Raw genomic sequence first — 18,113 nt, 5'->3', positions numbered from 1 at the left:
AAAATCAGTCCAAACACGACCCATGACTTCGTGTCAGCACCATGTCATATTTTCTTTGTGTTACAGTGTCATGCCATGCTTTTTCGTGTTACAATGACGTGTAGGGTCATGCCAGTTTTTGCACGGCCCGACCCGGTCCATTGTCATCGATCTTTAGATAATGGATGTGATTTGTTGCACTAATGCGTGTATAACCTCAAACCGCATGGTTTTTCTAAATTTTTATTCATTCAACATCCATTTTAAACTATCAAACATATTTTTCTTAGGCAAAAAAAATAGATTTTCACACTATGATTGACAACAAAAATAGTCACAATATTGGCATTAAATATGACAACTAAGAAAAGAAAAGAAGAAATGTTATCAACGGCCTCCACGTAAGACCGTACAAAAATGGTAGGAACTAATGGCCATGATTTAACGACATGGAAATGTTAGGTTGCTATTTATTTTCAAACAAAAAAGGAGGGGTCCAACTATGAACTAACATTATCAACATTTCATCTTTTTCTTATTAGCTTAGCTACTCCTACTTCACACACGTTTGCTTTCTCATTTTTTTTCATTCCCCTCTACCTTGGGAATTGCAGCTAGCACCTTCATTTGCTCTCTCCTCTTCTACTCCAGGTATGTACTCCGTTCTATCTATCTATCTATCCACTCATCTATCATACTTTATAAAAGCCACGGTGACAGTGTGGCACCATTGACGTGTTAGGATTGTGGTTCGGATCAATTATGTTTACAATTAGTTGATAACATTTGATACTACTGCTAATTACACTACAAGAAATTGTACTATTAACGACGGGAAATCCCGTCGCGAAAGGCCAATAATCGTTGATTAACGACGGGATTTCCTGTCGCGAACCCGTCATAAAAGGGGGCCGTCGTTAATAGAAATCCCGTCGTAAATCCGTCTTAAACCCGTCGTAAAAGACATTTGCGACGGTTATTCCCGTCATTGTTTGGTTGTTCGTCGCAAAAGGCTTTTACGACGGGATTTTTGGCCCGTCGTAATTGGATTGTCGTTAAAGATACAAATTCTTGTAGTGTTACTACGTCTCTCGGTTGTTTTGATATGATCATCATTTAACTTGTTAACATGTGTACTATCAACTTATTTAGTACACGAAGTACTAGCTTTTGATATAAAAATTGTAAATGGAATTATTTCGAGTTGTGGTTAATAATAATAAAAAAAAAGGTTTGTTAGTTGAATATGTACGTAATATCCACGAAAATCAGACCCTTTTTTAGGCAATAAGGCTAGGAGAGTAGGAAAAGTGGATAACATTCATAATTGGAAAGTCTGGCCATCAATGCATATCCCTTTATATCGAATGTACCATTTTTAGTTACTGATTGTAACTATCTATATGCGAGGACGTAATTATAGGGTCTGTTAACATAATACTGTTTTCTCTCTGTGCAATGTTTGTGTCATCCACTCATCCCTCAACTAGTCTTCTATCAAATCGTGATCCTCTGACCCTTATTTAACTGTCAGACCATATATGCAGTAGAATGTTAGCTGAGTTAGAGATGAATGACGTGACATGTGATCAACAATAACAGTTCTTAGTTATGGCCTAGGTGGGCCTTGTATACGGGTGAAAAATTCCGTAGTGAATTTGAATATAGTTGTATAAATTTCTCGTAAAACTGTTCAAGATCCACCATTGGGATGATGTTTATTTTTTACAAGTGTACCAAAATAAATACTTCCTCCGCTTCTGAAAGTTCTTTACGCTTTGTAATATGTGTCCAAAATATGAAAACCTTGACGGTGAATTCTCACTATTATATACATCAAAACGTTACACGTAAGATCTTGTTAGATTGATCTCGATATGTATTTTCAGAATATCTAACTTTTTATAATTTTTCCACATACGAAAATGGATATATTAGTAGTTAAATATTGCATTGGAGTCCGTGCAAATAGTAACTGTAAAGAACTTTCTGAAACGGAGGTAGTACTATACAAATATTTTTCTGTTTTTTCTCGCAGGGGACTAAGATCTCGATCTATCTATCTATCTATCTATCTATCTATGAGTAGCGATAGCAAGGTATATATACATATGTTGTAATAAATGGAAGCATCAAGTAGTAATGCAATGTCTTCTAATAATAAGTGGATGGCATTTGAACCAAACAAGGGCACTAGTAACACAACATGGAAAAGTGAGATAGTGAATGATGAAGCTGGTATGGCTGTAAGGGCAGCAGAATGGGGGCTATCAGTTGTACCTGTAGACGGTGGAGATGCATCTTCGAGTGTCGTGGTTCGGATGTCAGGGGACGGAGATCGAAGCAAAAACTCGTACGACAGGGCGACGGAGGTGATGAGGATGTCGGAGGAATCGAACTCGAGTACATATGAACATCTACCAAGGGTTTCACAAGAGTTGAAGGATGCATTAGCAAGTTTGCAACAGACTTTTGTAGTGTCTGATGCTACTAAACCTGAGTGTCCCATTATGTTTGCTAGTAGTGGCTTCTTCACTATGACTGGCTACTCTTCTAAGGAGGTTGTTGGTCGCAATTGGTAAGCTTTTTTTTCTTTAATTATTTCTTGAAATTAGTGAGCTACCATATTTTGATTCTATGTTTAAGTCATATCTTTTGGTTTTCCTCGAATTTAAAGACACCATTACCTAATCAAAGTATCAAACTCACTTGTTATTGCAATTTGATTTTTTTTTTAACCTAAATTCTAATTAGCAAACGTTGAACGACTAAACTTGAAGAAATTAGACTTGTCCAAATATGAGCTATAAAACCGTGATATCCTAACCCAAAAGGTAGCTTAGAGGGAGACCATAAACCAAACTAGCCCCCAGTCCCACACACCTAAAGATAGCCGTGTGCCGGCCCGAAACCCGACTCGACCCGGCATAGAAAAAGCCCGTCCTGACACGAGCACGGAAAAAGCCCGGCCTAACACGAGCACGGAAAAAGCCCGGCCTCGCACGAGCACGAAAAAAGCACGGCCCGACACGGGCACGAAATCAGGGGCTTAATGCTTTAGAAAAAACACGACAAGTCACGACAAAGCACGCTAAAATTAGTAAAATTAGCCTTAGACACGACGGGCCGGCCCGAAAGCCCATGGGGTTGAGCCTGGTCTGAACCATGTTTTGAACTTTTCAGCTCAGCATGGCCCGATAAAACATGGGTCTGGTATGAGCCCCGTTCGTTTAGGCCCACGACCCGTGGACTCGACACGAAGTCTGACCCTGACCCACGGCCATCTTTACCCCCACAATAGCCTTTTCAGATGACTAATGTGAGGCCTGAGGACCCGTATCATTCCACCACGCTCCGAAATCATCGTGGCCTCACGTGACAGGCTTTGCCCATATGCCCATGATGGTTACAAAGATTGGTGGCGGGTATTTTTACCATCTAAGTAATGAAATATCCCATCTTAAAAGCTAGCTCAAATAGGAGGAAATTAGAAACCCATAACAAAAGGTCTTGCGCGCACAAGGTGTACAATAAATTTATTGTACACCAAGATAACTTTTATGCAGTTTTTCGTAACTTTAACCTATTTTCCTGTAACTTTTATATTATAAAATTAAAAAGTTGATAGATAAACATTTTAAAGGGTTAAATGATTAATTTATACATTATTAGTGATTTTGAAGAAATAATTTTTTATTCAAATGAAAAAATTTATCATTAAAAAATAGATAACTTTTACATATATAAATGTAACTTTAAAGCATTTTAAGTCAACTTTTACTTCGATGTACAATATTTATTGTACACCCATTGTAAATAAGAATTTGTGAACCCATAAACCCCCACGGGCCCCACCCTACAACTAACTCTACACAATTCGGACTGATTTTACCCACACACCTCCCCCCAAATTCCGAGTTAATGTCAGTGATTGGAAAATGGCAATTTCGTAAATATTTTACCCGAAAACTGTATATGGTATAATGTTAATATAATATTGTTTATTGGTAAGTGATTGGCTGTATATTTAATTATTTATAGTACTCCCTCCGTCCCATAATATAGTGCCTGTTTTCTTAAAATGGTGTCCCTAAATGATGTGCCTATTTCTATTTTAAACCATTAATTTTTACTTTGAAAATTGTATTTTTTGACTTTTATTCAACCCATGTGCTTGATTTTTGTCTTTTTTAGGCCTATTTATTATGTACACACCTTTAATCTCTAATTTCTCTCTCCATAAAAGCCAACTAACATGTACTTTATCTTGAAAAAACAAATAATTATTGTTTTTATTATCAATGTTATACTTTACCTTAATAACCGTAATTTTGGTCAAACGGGCACTATATTATGGGACGGAGGGAGTAGTAGATTGTTTATTAGTAGAAATTTATTGTATATTGTGACTTTGTGAGTTGTTGACTGTATATTATATAATTGTTGATGTGTTATGAAAATACAATAATGACGGTATATGTGGTCCACATTTGATGACGTGTCACTACACTTTAACCCACATTTAATAGCATTTTCGTAATAAAATCATCAATTATTTATGAAAATGCCATTTGATTGGAATTTTTTTTCAATCGATGAGATTAACTCAGAAAGGCTCCCCCCTCTCCCACATTTTTTTGCGGGTTCAATTGATCTCCGCTCAAAAGTTATCTGCACTTCGTCATCAATGGAAACGACTGACATTGCAGTTTTCCATGGAAACTTAAGTTTGTTTCCTTCCTTTTCTGTTTCTATTTGTTTAAACAACATTTCTTTTCAAGTTTCAAAATGGTGGTTTTAATTTGTTGTTTGACTTTCTGTTGCAGCCGATTTCTGCAGGGGCCAGAAACAGACCAAAACGAGGTCGAGAAGATAAGACAGGCGGTGAAAAATGGAACAAGTTACTGTGGAAGACTCTTGAATTACAAGAAGGATGGTACCCCTTTCTGGAACCTTCTCACTGTTACCCCTATCAGAGATGACAAGGGTTGTGTCATCAAATTTATTGGGTACTTTCTCTCTTCTCTTTACTCAATTTCATTTGCTGTCATCTTAGCTGCTGGGTTTCAGGTTTGTCTAGGGTGCTAATTTTACTGGTGCCATTTGCTTTGATTGGTGATTGGTGATTGGTAATTGGTGATTAGTGACATTATAATTTGTGCTTGGTTGATTCTTGTACTAGTACATTTGATGGAGATAATGAGATATTGAGATTGTGTATTGAACCAATATAATCCGAATGGAGTTACTTTTGGGTTTCTATATAATAGTTAATTGATTCAAGTTGGGTTTTTTTGCTTTTCCATAAGATTTGTCCATCAAAGCAATGCAGTTAAAGAATGGTCTATGGGCTTAGTGGGTTTGTTATAACAAGGAGTTTGAGTTTGATGAACTGTGCATCTGAATTAGGCGAGTGTTCCACATGCACATAGTGTGGTTCTTGACGAGTTCCAGTCATAGAATAGAGGAGGTGTTTGTTATGTTTCGTTCAATTTGATGATTTGTATCTCTTTGGATGTTGGCCTTATGAATTCGTAGACTGTGAATTGGCGTAAGCATGCGAGCATAGAGTTGCATAAGTATGCAAGTATAGGACAAATGCAATGTTTTTTAAAAATTTGTGAATTTTTTATATGAAGTCCTTCAGAAATTCCTGTTAGAGCACTGTGGTAACTGGTAAGTTGGTAACTTAAACTTGTAGATTTTGGATATTTGGGTTGCGCTCTTGGATTCACCTCCCTGTGTATGGACTAAAGAGTACAAACCCGAGGAAGGAAACAATGGCAGAGAGAACTTTTGTGGTTTTATTTTGAATATGTATTTTGGGTGCTTTTTCTGGGTTCTTTGTCAAGATTTCTAGATGTTCTAATGACTAAATACTTTTTCTAAAGCCTTGTTCTGTTCACTTTATTTCCATTTATTTTAGGAAATATAAGTTCAATTAAGTTTAGATAAGGTAAGTTCAGAAAAATGAGTTTTGATAAGATACTTCAGAAAAAATAAGTGAAAATCAGGTGAATAGAAAACACTACACACCCTAATTTAGTGTCAATTTAAGAGGGGCATTTACTGATGCCGGGTTGATATCAAACACAACCTGTGATTTCATCTGAAATAGACTTTGTTGCCACAGAATGCAGGTTGAGGTCAGTAAATTTACTGAAGGAATAAATGACAAGGCATTACGTCCTAATGGCTTGCCTAAATCATTAATCCGTTACGATGGTAAGATATTGTAGAACATTGTTGTTTTCCTGTTTTTCTCTAATATTGTACAGGTCTTGTCATATATAAGTTTTTTGCATTCAATTGTCTCTCGTATCAGCTCGTCAGAAGGAAGCGGCATTGGGTTCAATAATAGAGGTTGTTCAGACTGTGAAGCATCCAAGATCTCTCAGTCAACCTTTGAGTAACAATGACGCTGATCGACGGGAGGTTGCAGGGAAATTCAATCTCGATTATATGCTGCCAAAACTTGCAGAAATTGACAATGTGGGAACTCCTGGTAGGCTTTCATCACCAAGTAGGCTTTCAACACCTGGTAGGCAGACTCCTAAAATTGACGCATCTAGTAGAGATTCTGACAAGAGCTCTCGCAAATCAGCGCGTATTTCTTTGTTGGGGTGAGTCTATTTACTTGGTTACTTATGTTGCATCCCTCTATATTATGGTAGACTAAAGTAACTATGTGGCAAGGATGTCTTGCTTCTTTTGGTCCTGCAGCAAAGTTTGATCCGTCTACTTGTAAATCCATCTGTTTTTTTTTTTGTGCTATCAAAAATTGTTTCACAAAGAACTGTATTCTTATCTGCAGGTTTAAAGGGAGGTCTTCTGCAAAGCATGAAAGACCACCAAGTCCTGAGCCAGAATTTCTGATACCGAAAGACATAGATCGTGATGACAGCTGGGAGCGTGCAGAAAGAGAAAGGGACGTACGGCAGGGAATTGACCTGGCAACAACTTTGGAGCGCATTGAGAAGAATTTTGTGATTTCTGATCCCAGGCTTCCAGATAATCCAATTGTATGTTTAGAGTTCCAGAAGAAAATTTCAGATTTGGAGTAGATACCTAATTGTCCTATTAAATAGAGTTACTTCTTATGTGTGACCTTAACATTTTAGTTTTTACTTCTAGCATGTTGGACATATTGTAGTGATCCCTAATTCTTATATAGAGTATATTCTATATTGCATGCTTTTCTGTATATATCTACTATCTTGGAGTTCCTTAGGCTTTACGCTCTAGCAATTAAGTTATCTATCTGTAAGTAAAAGTTGATGTTTCCTAGCTTTTCCAGAAACTGACAAGAGCTCATTTGATTTATCTTGCAGATTTTTGCATCTGATAGCTTTCTTGAATTGACAGAGTATACACGAGAAGAAATTTTGGGGAGAAACTGCAGGTATGAATTACTCGTATCCTTTTTAATGCACTTAGCACTTTCCTCATTTATTAGGAGGTTACTGCTGGGAAGTACATGTACTGTTGGTGTTGGCTCTTTATGGTTGAAGACCTCTTTGTATGACCACTTCGTTCTCTTAAATTGCTAATGGCTGCCTTCTTGTGGTATTTACTGGTGTGGTATGAACTTGAAATATGCCACTCTAACACTGCATTCAGTAGAAGCGATTGGCATATAAGTGCTACGAGAAGAATCTCTTCAGAAAACTATCATTCAATCAACTTTAGCGTTATGAATCACAAACAGTTAGGCACATGTTTATGCATATGTTCAATAAATATTAGCAATATGGATCATAAACAGGTTGCCCGCACTAGGTACATGCATATGCATGCAGGATATTATTCATTGTCAACATCATTTCCTATGTGCATTTATGCAAGTCCATTAGAAGTTCAGCAATCTGCTTAAGCTTGAAATTGATTTGATGCGTGTTACACTGATGCCTTCTTCTCCTCTTCCTTTGTATCTTAGTTTGAATGCACATCAGTTAGCTTGAACCTCCATGCAACTATACATTATCAATTTGATGTACATTGAGTACATCTCAGTGCGCTTTTATGAGTTTCTGTGTGTCTAACGTGCTTATGTTTTTCTTTTCATTGCTGCTAATTTTTTTTACTGATTGCTGGGCTTATAATGTCAAAATCTTAAGTGCTAAGGAAGTTAGAGAACAAAACATTTTTCGTATCTGAATAATCTGATAGATTAACTTTGTAGATGTTAGTCTCTGTCTTGTTATTTATGACTAACAGTGCTTTGGTTTGTTTTCATCGAACTTTGTAGATTTCTTCAGGGACCGGAGACAGACCAGACCACAGTCCAGAAAATAAGAGATGCTATTAAAGAACAGCGGGATATCACTGTTCAATTAATAAATTACACTAAAAGTGGTAAGCTTATAGCATTGACAATCCGCTGCTGTTTCGATTGGTGCTTGAATTTGTTGTACTTCTTCAGCTAGTTTACTGTATAACTTGTTTTCAGGGAGGAAGTTCTGGAACTTGTTTCATTTACAACCCATGCGAGATCAGAAGGTAATCATACAAGATTAGTATTTGATCTTTCTAGTTCAGTTTCATTGTGACCCAGGTTGTCTTTCCAGACTTTAGATGCATTGAGAATTACTGTTGCAACATAAATCTTAATTGTTTTATCGCTTGCATTGCTGTCTAGGGGGAGTTGCAATACTTTATAGGTGTGCAATTAGACGGAAGTGATCATGTTGAACCATTACGTAATAGACTGTCAGAGAGAACAGAAATACAAAGCGCTAAAGTGGTACGTTATTTTTTTCCACTATTTTTTTATATCATGTAACCTCACCAGTATTACATAACTCACGCACCACTACACCAGCCATTACAGAATTTTATCTGTGAGTCCACAGTCATGCTAACTCTGAGCTCTATTTCTTCCTTTTGTTTTCTGTACCAAAATTTTCGGCTTATATGTCTTATGATTTTTGGTTTGTCTGTTTCACTGACAATTTTCATAATTCTGTGTTCAAATAACCGGAAATTGCTTTTCTCTCCTTTATCAAATTGCAAAATGTGTGAGTCTCAGTTTTGTCTTTTCCATTCAACTTTCAGGTCAAAGCAACTGCAGAAAATGTTGATGAAGCTGTTCGAGAACTTCCCGATGCCAACTCGGTAAGGTACCTTTCTTGTTCTGCATTTTAAAATTATTGGCTCCTTGATTCCGATCATAGTCATACTTCCGGCATTTAGTTTTCATAAAATTGCCAATCTCATTATTAAAACAGTGCTGTTCTGTATTTTATTCGTAGAATCTGAAATCTCCCTTTGCATTTTAAATATGTTTTCTGAACTGTTTGGGCTTTTGCAGTATTTGTTTTCATTTACATAGATGGATAAACAAGTTAATTTAAACAATGAAAAATTACCTTCTCTGTGTAAAAGTTAACTTTGAACTTTCCATTTTGGGGTCTTTCAGAAAGAGCTTCACATTTCCTTATCACTCCTTTTCCGTTTCACTGTTCTTTTTATGTCTCCTTTTTAGCACTTCCTCTTCAATTTTATTTTCTTATTTACGTGTAAGTGTTTTCCTACATTTTGCAACTTTTTTGGCAAGAAGTGTAGTTTAAACAAATCTTGGCTAGTTGCCTCTGTGTCCTCTAATACATGGATGTAGAAATTCATTTGGCTGGATGGTTCAGAAATTATGTTGGAGTTGTTTCTGAAGCAGTCTTTTGATATTATTTGTATTCCAGAGGCCAGAAGACCTGTGGGCAATTCATTCTGAACCTGTTTACCCAAGGCCTCATAAGAGGGGCTCCTCTTCTTGGGCTGCAATCCAGAAGGTTTGTTAGGGTTATACATATGCTATTATATTTCTTCAAATTTTCTTTCTTTTCAGTTGACTCTGCAATCGTTAGGATCCTCAAATATTTTTCCTTTGCTAACCCGTTGTTGAATTTCTTTGGCATTTCAGATAACCGCTGCCGGAGAAAAAGTTGGTTTGGAACACTTTAATCCCATAAAACCATTGGGTTGTGGTGATACTGGAAGGTACTGCTGCTTAAATTTTTAGAATGATTCCCCCCATCCTTTCTATACTTTCAACAGCTAGCTCTTTACTTGTAATAGTGGTGCTTTTTCAAAATTGATGTGACTAGCTGGTTTTACGGTTTATTTTGAATAACATTTAGCAGAAACAAGCAATCGGTAAACTGCTGATACACTTCTAGAAGCTATTTGCATGTAGAGAACTGCTTGGCTCAACATCTCCATCTTGTACCCGAGCTATTTGCATGTAGAAAACTGCCTGGCTTAACATTTCCATCTTGTACTCTGGTTACACCTAGCAAGGGTTTTTTTTGCTCATTTGATCTGGTTTTCTCATCCGGAGAATTTTAAATGAGCAGAACTTTTCAAATGAGCAAACAAAAAAAAAATCTCCGGTACAAGATAGAATTTGTTTATTCTAGCTTTCACATTGTTTTAAAATATCACGTTCTTTGATGGGAGAATCTGTCAACAACTACCTTTCATAAAGCACCATTTTGTTCCTACCTCTTTTTGGGGTTTATGACATGTTTTATTGATAATGATTACCTTAAGCTAGGAATGCCCTGATTAGTACTCAATTGAGCCCCATCCGATTCTATCTTGACAACTGAGGGTAGTAAGCTAGAAGCTGTCACTATTTTCCTTTGAAAGACAGTGCGATGATCAATTAGTGATTAAATCAGGTATTATTTCTTAAGGTAGTAATTATAAGAAAATGTACCATAAAAGGAATATCTGTTGAACTTTCATTTTTTATAAAGTAGTAACTTCCAAAAAAATTATGTGAATAGTTCAAATGTTCTGGTAAACTCGATTGTCGACAATTTTTTATTTTTTTCAAAAAAAATCTATTAGTGAAATGAAAAATGTTAATAAAATTCTGAAGGGAAATTTTGAAAACATAAATTCACATCTTGTTGTCTCAACTTTCAATGTAGTGCCAGTAAAATATGTTGCAACCCGCACTGCAATCACTATTATGTTCACGGTTTTGTTGATAGAAATATTATCACATACTCCCTCCATCCCAGATTAGTTGTTACACTTACCTTTGCACAAAGTTTTAGATGATAATTGGTTGTTTGGTTATCAATTGTTATTTTAGTGAAAAAGTAGATTTGACAGGAGTTAGTGGGTATTTTTTTTAAATTGAATGAGAGAATGTGTAGGGACCAAAAAAAATTTAGTGGAAAGAGAGATAATATAATAATTGTGGGGTCATTCCTAATCTAGAAGTGTAACAACTAATCTGGGACGGACGAAATAGGAAAATGTAACAACTAATCTGTGACGGAGGGGGTATTTGTTGCAAGAAAAATTAGGTAAATTTACCTATGAAATAGTAAAATTTTAGCAAAGTACTTTCTGGAAGAGAGAAACTAATCTCATGATATTGTGCTATTTTGTGGTCATATTCTTGAATAGTTTACTTATGCTGCTATGAAACTTTTTTTGTTTTACTCCATTTCCAATGGAGCCAAAGATTAACTTTTTCTTTTGGCTGTGGGATGTAATGGACTAAATCAAAATGGCTTTTAATACCTCTTCGCTTCCTTTCCATGAAGTAGAAGATGGTCGTCCCGTTATCGCTTTTGGGTCAATTGGAAACAACCTCTCTGCAATTGCAGGGGTAGGGTTGCTTACGTCCGACCCCCCTTACCCTGCTTCTTGCGGGAGCCTCTTTGAGGCAATGGGGTAATGATAATGATGCCCATTACTTGAATGAGTGACTTCCATTTTTATTTTGAAATTCGATGCTCTGTTTATTATAAATCTCAGTATTTGTTCCCACTGGCATGCTAATTGAGTTAAATGCGCTAATCGTACTGACTTCCTTTTATTTTTTCCTTTTTCTTGTTGCAGTGTTCATTTGGTGGAGCTGAAAGGTTCCGGAGAACTGTTCGCAATGAAGGCGATGGATAAATCTGTGATGTTGAATCGTAATAAGGTTTATAATAGCTTTGCTAATCTCTTATAAATTTTTTTTGTATTAAATACAATTGCAGTATCTTGTACTCACATTAATTGTAGATGTATTTTTTTCTCTGATGTTTTTGTTAACCTGTTGGGCTATCTTTTGGAAATTTTGGGTCTGGGTCTTGGTCTCTGTCACTTGTTTAAGATTTTCACATATTTGTGTTTTGATGTCTCACATACTCCCTCAGTTCTTATTGTGTGCCCTATGCACCAAAGGTGCTTTGTTAAGAGTTGGGTTGAGTGGGATTGAGAAGAAACAAAGTGGTGGGACCAAATGTATTTTATGTCAAGAGTTAAGTTATGGTCCCCAAGATCATTTTTAGTGTGGGGGTAAACTGTTGGGGACGGACCAAAAGGGAAAATGGGGAAAACAAAATGGGACCTAGGGACTATGTGAGTATGTGGTTAGTTTTACTAGGTGAGGCGTTGCAATAGTTTGCATGGGACATAGCCAAGCTAAAATGTCCATGGATCAATAACTAGTTAGCATGTTCTTGTTATAGGGTTTTATGGAGCTCTTTGATTGCAATCATTGAATTTTCATTGTATTTTAAATATCAAGAGAAACCCGTATTTTACTGGGAACTGGTTTGTGGCTTATTAGAAGCACGTGAGGCCGTGAGCTATAATTGAAGCTAAGAAATGGTGTTCTAACCAAATATTCTTGTTTCACAAATGTTTTAGACTTCATGTATGCTGTTCAAAATTTTCTATTTTCTTGTGGGTATTCAGTATTGCACATAATTTTGTAGCATTCTTCCTAGGAATTAAGAGGAAGGAATTTTCAATTTTTTTTTCTTCTGTTGTTCAAGTATGTTACCCCGTCCCTTTCATGAAGTTGGGAAGACTTCAGAACAGCTTGTAGAAACTTGGTCACTGTTTAGATGTCTTTGGTCAGATAATCCTCAGCAGTGACATTTTGTTAGGAGTGGTAGAACATTCAAGTTTCTTCAATTTCAGGAGTCTGTTTCTCCATGCTGGCTATTCTGGAGTTGATTTATAACTTAAATGACTCTAAGTTTTGATGAGCGCTCATGTTCCAGGTTTATCGTGTTTCCTTTTTTATCGTTTAGAGACTGCAGACAGTTTACAGATGTTGTCTGTGTGTGCTGTTATCTTACTACTTTGTGGATATACATCTACCATTAGTCTTGGTGTATGTGTGTGCGCGTGTGTGAGTCTGTATTTCAAATGCCAATAACTTATGCAAGTGCTTTTGATCTTTTGTTCGCTTGATTTCATATGATGCCTGAACTGGTTCAGCAGATTCCTTATTTTTTCTTTACCGAGTTGGGAGAGATTTTTGGATATGGGGGCTGACGAGGTTTTGAGGCTTAGTATCCCATCTGTTGTACCCGTGGAAAAGGGTCTGAAATACTTGCTAATTGTTCACAGGTGCACCGTGCTTGTGTTGAAAGGGAAATTATCTCTACGCTGGATCATCCATTCCTTCCTACACTATATGCTTCTTTCCAGGTCTTGACAAACTTGCCACTGTTTTACTCTTTTTTTCAGTTGCTCATTCTATAGGCTTTCCTTCTATCGTCCAGACTTGCACTTTATAATGTTGAAGATGATAATACCGAATTTATATCTGGAAAACCATAATTCTTTTGCTTCCTGGATATGGATTTTGTGATTACATGCTATCCAAACTTTAGATATGGATGCCCATTACTCTTAACGGCATCCTAGGTTTCTTACTGCATTTTGTGCATTTGTACTCGCTACTGTAACAGTTTGCTATATTCAATGAAAATTGGTTTCTTAATTTATATTTTAAAACTACGTGAAAGCTCGAAAGCTATTTTATTATGATAATTTCTACCATATCTGTTATGCCTCCCTTTAATCTGCCTAGTACCGGCATTGGTAAATTACCACTGAGTTTTAATGCTAGTATCCTCAACTAAGTTGCATACTTCGTATATTGGAGTCATTTTAGCTTCAAACTGAATGTAAACTGACAATCATTCTATGATATTAGCAAGATTTAAAACCGACTTTCCTTGTTGTACATTGTTGAAAGAGTAGGAATTACCATGAGATCCAATTAATAGTTACATGAACATCATAAAATCAGGCTGGATGAGTGCTAGAAGTTGTTCGTGTAAAAAATTGATTGCTTTCTGTATGAAAGTATGACCTATATACTACTAATCATTACCAAAACCTGCACTTGATAATATTAGTTTTCTCAGTAGTGATTTTTCCTCAACGGAGTTTGTTTCACTAATTTGATCCTATCTCTCAGACTTCTACACACGTTTGTCTGATAACCGACTTCTGTCCTGGAGGGGAGTTGTTTGCTTTGCTTGACAAGCAGCCATTGAAAATCTTCAAAGAGGAATCAGCAAGGTGTGTTGGTGACTCAAACACTTTTTCATGCTTGATTTACCGTTCACTGTTTAAGTCTTGTATATGTTTTTACAAGGGATCCACCATTTTGTTCGGTGCAATCGTTGCTTTATTTTCTTAAAACCTAATAACTTTGGATTTGCAATCTAGTAATTTTGATTGTCTGTGATGTTTCTGCTATTGAGTTTTGACTGAGGCCTAATCTTCAGGTTCTATGCAGCTGAGGTTGTAATTGGACTGGAGTATCTTCATTGTTTAGGTACATTTGACCAGTTGAAATTTTGCATTGATACTTTATATTCACTAAATAATGTTTTGCTTTTGAAGAAGGTTTACCTTTTGAAAACAAATTAAGATCACTTTTTGAATATAGCTGGATTAAGTTCTGAGAAATTCAAAAGAAGTACCAAATACATTCTGTAATTGCCTAAAGTGAACCCTTGTTCTTTCTTTCTGGTTTTCTGTTATTTGATGTGTAAATCGTATTGATATTATCCAATCAAGAATATTGGTGTTACAAAGAAACCTCATACTAGGTGTTGCCAATCAAGAATGTTGGTGTTGGTGTTGGTGTTAGTATTGTCTTAGTATTCGCAGTGATATCTGTTCTAGAATGCTTAAATAAAATCCTCTATTTTTTATCTTATCCGGTGGTTTATCTTCTTTTATTGCACAATTTAATAACTATCACATCCTACAGATATTAGATTGCAGTTAAGAATTAGCTGCCAAAATATGGTGTGGTGAAAGTTCTCTTTGTTTTTCGCATGATGAGATGACATTCACATTTTGTTTCTCTTGAGGCCTTTTAGTCAACAACGATAAAAATTTACCTATTGAACGGAGTTTTTCTTTTGCTTACATGGCTGAATCTTTAATAGCGTACTTCCCTATTACTGCTGATTGTTCTAACCATTTTTTATATATATTAATGTGGAGTAGGTATCATATACCGTGACCTGAAGCCTGAAAATATTCTACTGCAGAAGGATGGGCATCTAGTTTTAACGGACTTTGACCTCTCATTCTTGACGTCCTGCAACCCTCACGTATGTGTGGACTAAGATCAGTTGAATTATTTTGGTTGTCAACTGCTTAAGTTGTTTCTCATATCTTTTGAACCTCTCTCTATGATCTGGTTGACAGATAATAAATCATCCACAGCCAAAGAAAAGAAGATCCCGGAGTCAACCACCGCCAACTTTTATAGCAGAGCCAGTTACCCAATCTAACTCATTTGTTGGAACCGAGGAGTACATTGCCCCTGTATGCTCAATTCCTTTTCTGTTAACCTCTATACGTTTTGATTTCAACTTGTAATCCTTTCACTTATAAACTGGTTATTGTATCTACAAGCTTGTCTATCAATCTACCTGTTTGACTTTGTTGCCAAAAACTGTTAAAATTCAGTTCACCTGAGATTCATTCAGTCCAAAAAGAACGCGGCCTAAGTCTTCTATCAGACAATTAACTTGCTTCTTCATTTTGGGGCTCTTATTGTAGGAAGTTATTACTGGAGCAAGCCATACTAGTGCTATCGACTGGTGGGCTCTAGGTAAGTACACCCAACTCTAAGTTCTCGTTTTCTAAAACATGAAAGAAATTATTACTGTAACTAAGTTTTGTTAAGAAGTCCCTGTAATTATTACATACGAGGTCCCTTTTTTACGTACTCTTATTGGTCTATCACATATGTTGTAAATTACCTGATGTACCACAAGAAATTAGCAGAAAGCTCGTGAATGTGTCAACTAGTTCTTTTCATGATACCTCTGCTTAATTTAGGATATGGAGCTAAATATTTCCGTAATTTCCTCAGGTGTTTTGTTGTACGAGATGCTTTATGGGCGTACACCTTTCCGGGGGAAGAACAGACAAAAGACATTTGCGAACATAATGCACAAGGACCTCACATTTCCAAGCAGCATTCCGGTAAAAAATTCTTATTCCAGACTAGTTTTTGCTTTTGCATACACCTTTGTCTTTTTTTTGTTGATAAACATTTTGAAACATTGAAACAAATCTAACAATAGAGTTTTATCTTACATATCACTCCGTACTAAAATATATTACGGTCGAAGTTCGATTTTGACCTTCAAAGAAGAGATGCTAACTTGTTTTAGGGATGGAGTAATGTATAAGTTAATGTTAGTACTTGATGTTTTTTCTTCAAGTATCATTTTGCTTGGCCAATCAGCTTACAATGATTTGATATACTAGAACGTAGCTAGCAGTTGCTTCTGCCTCTTGCTATTGGGGTTCTTTCATCTTTGGTTGACTGTTAACCATCAAATCTTTGGTTCATAACCAAAAAAAAATCTTATGAAATACATGTTCTCATACAAATATAAAAATCTAGAGAGATTGAATGCAGTGTTGATTTGTATCTGTTGTCTAGTTCTGTGAGGATAAAATGCATTGAAGATAATATGTGTATCTGGATATTGCAGGTAAGTCTATCAGCAAGACAGTTAATTTACGCACTATTAAACAGAGATCCTGCTACCAGATTAGGAACTCAAGGAGGAGCCAGTGAAATAAAAGAGCATCCTTATTTCCGTGGAATAAACTGGCCTCTGATTCGTTGCATGGTATCAGTTCTCTCAATTACTTACGTTCTATACTCTACAAATATTGAAATAACCTGTTTCTGTTTACTGATAATGGAATCCTGAAAAGGAAAACTGTGTGTTTGACTTTTCTTCATGTCTTTCTCATAGGATCCACCGACCCTAGAAGCGCCTTTTAAATTGATCGGAAGAGATCCAAATGCAAAGGAAGTTAAATGGGATGATGATGGAGTCCTTGCTTCTCCTATGGACTTTTTCTAGAAGGTTTGTTTGTAATCCATACTAAAAAGTACAAGCTCACAAGTAACATTTTTAAGTGTATTTTTTGATGATTTAAGTAGATATATTTGCCATGTGAAATACAGGAATTATGAATTGGCAGAAACCAAATTATAAACTTCAATGCATAACAACAACTGAGAGGATCATCACTGGAGAAAGAGAAGTTGTAATTGAATAAATTTTTGAGAATGTACATAGAGAGAGAGAGAGAGAGAGAGGAAGAGGTACATAAATGGATCGATTAGGGTATTTTTAGTGTTGCTTCTACGTTTAGTGAAGGACACTTTTGTATATTCTGAAGTCTAACATTGTAATTGTTTGGAACCTCAGAGAGCTCCTCTTCCATGCATGTAAGTTTATGATTAAGAGTTTGTTCACATTAATACAATTGCCTTACTATTCACGAACGACTTAAGCTTGCTATTCGTAGCACAATGTACGATTCAGCCATTCATTAGTCACAGGGACGAATCATCGTGGTTTCTGTTTATCTGCTTGGCGGGCAACAGTTTGAGTTCTGATGATCGTTGTGTACCAAGATAACAAAGAACATAATGCAAGATGCAGAGAAGTTGCAGAAGACTAGTTCATAACATGAGGGGGGAAAAGGAGAGGTGAAAAAAAAGAGAGAAAGTAAACTAGGGTAGCTTTTTTTTTAATGGAACTATGGTTAACATAGAAAAAAACTGGGGATTTTAAAATTCATCTTCCGACAAAAATGGATCAAATTTTATTTTTTTTTCTCTTTGCGCGAGGTCGATACAATTACAAATGGGGGGTTGGAGATTCTGGGTGTGTTCGGGGGTAGCGTTTGAGGTAGCGGGTAGCGTTTTGACCTAGTCAAGACGCTACTTGTAAAATTTGTAAGTGTTTGGTAAAGTAGCGATTTAGGTAGCGGTTAGCGGTTGAGGTAGCGGTTGGATAGCTTTTGTCAAACGTTAAAATTAGTAGCGT

The 18,113-nt window shown here is 36.2% G+C and overlaps 1 protein-coding gene across 5 annotated transcripts; it reads left to right on the top strand.

Moving 5' to 3' along the window:
- Nucleotides 1-481: 481 nt before the first annotated feature.
- On the top strand, nt 482-17,566 carry LOC110782633 (phototropin-2). 5 transcript variants are annotated; one of them, XM_021986803.2, is made up of 25 exons: nt 482-630; nt 2,018-2,078; nt 2,169-2,557; nt 4,806-4,988; nt 6,113-6,204; nt 6,305-6,602; nt 6,794-7,001; nt 7,311-7,381; nt 8,228-8,334; nt 8,429-8,478; nt 8,618-8,722; nt 9,034-9,093; nt 9,675-9,764; nt 9,896-9,972; nt 11,836-11,920; nt 13,345-13,425; nt 14,204-14,307; nt 14,517-14,566; nt 15,250-15,356; nt 15,454-15,573; nt 15,811-15,862; nt 16,127-16,239; nt 16,758-16,898; nt 17,028-17,141; nt 17,243-17,566. In XM_021986803.2, exons 2-24 carry the CDS (start codon nt 2,061-2,063, stop codon nt 17,136-17,138), a joined length of 2,712 nt encoding a protein of 903 aa, XP_021842495.1. In that variant the 5' UTR covers nt 482-630; nt 2,018-2,060; the 3' UTR covers nt 17,139-17,141; nt 17,243-17,566. The 5 variants fall into 5 exon arrangements, with proteins under 5 accessions (XP_021842495.1, XP_021842493.1, XP_021842494.1 ...); XM_021986801.2 differs by having other exon boundaries at nt 2,018-2,557; XM_021986802.2 differs by having other exon boundaries at nt 2,018-2,557; nt 17,219-17,566.
- The last annotated feature ends 547 nt before the right edge of the window (nt 17,567-18,113 follow it).

The sequence above is a fragment of the Spinacia oleracea genome, chromosome 4 (assembly GCF_020520425.1).
Source record: "Spinacia oleracea cultivar Varoflay chromosome 4, BTI_SOV_V1, whole genome shotgun sequence".
NCBI classification, from domain to species: domain Eukaryota; kingdom Viridiplantae; phylum Streptophyta; class Magnoliopsida; order Caryophyllales; family Amaranthaceae; genus Spinacia; species Spinacia oleracea.
The sequence above is the reverse complement of the archived record's forward strand: the minus strand, read 5'-3'. Positions and strand labels throughout refer to the sequence as shown.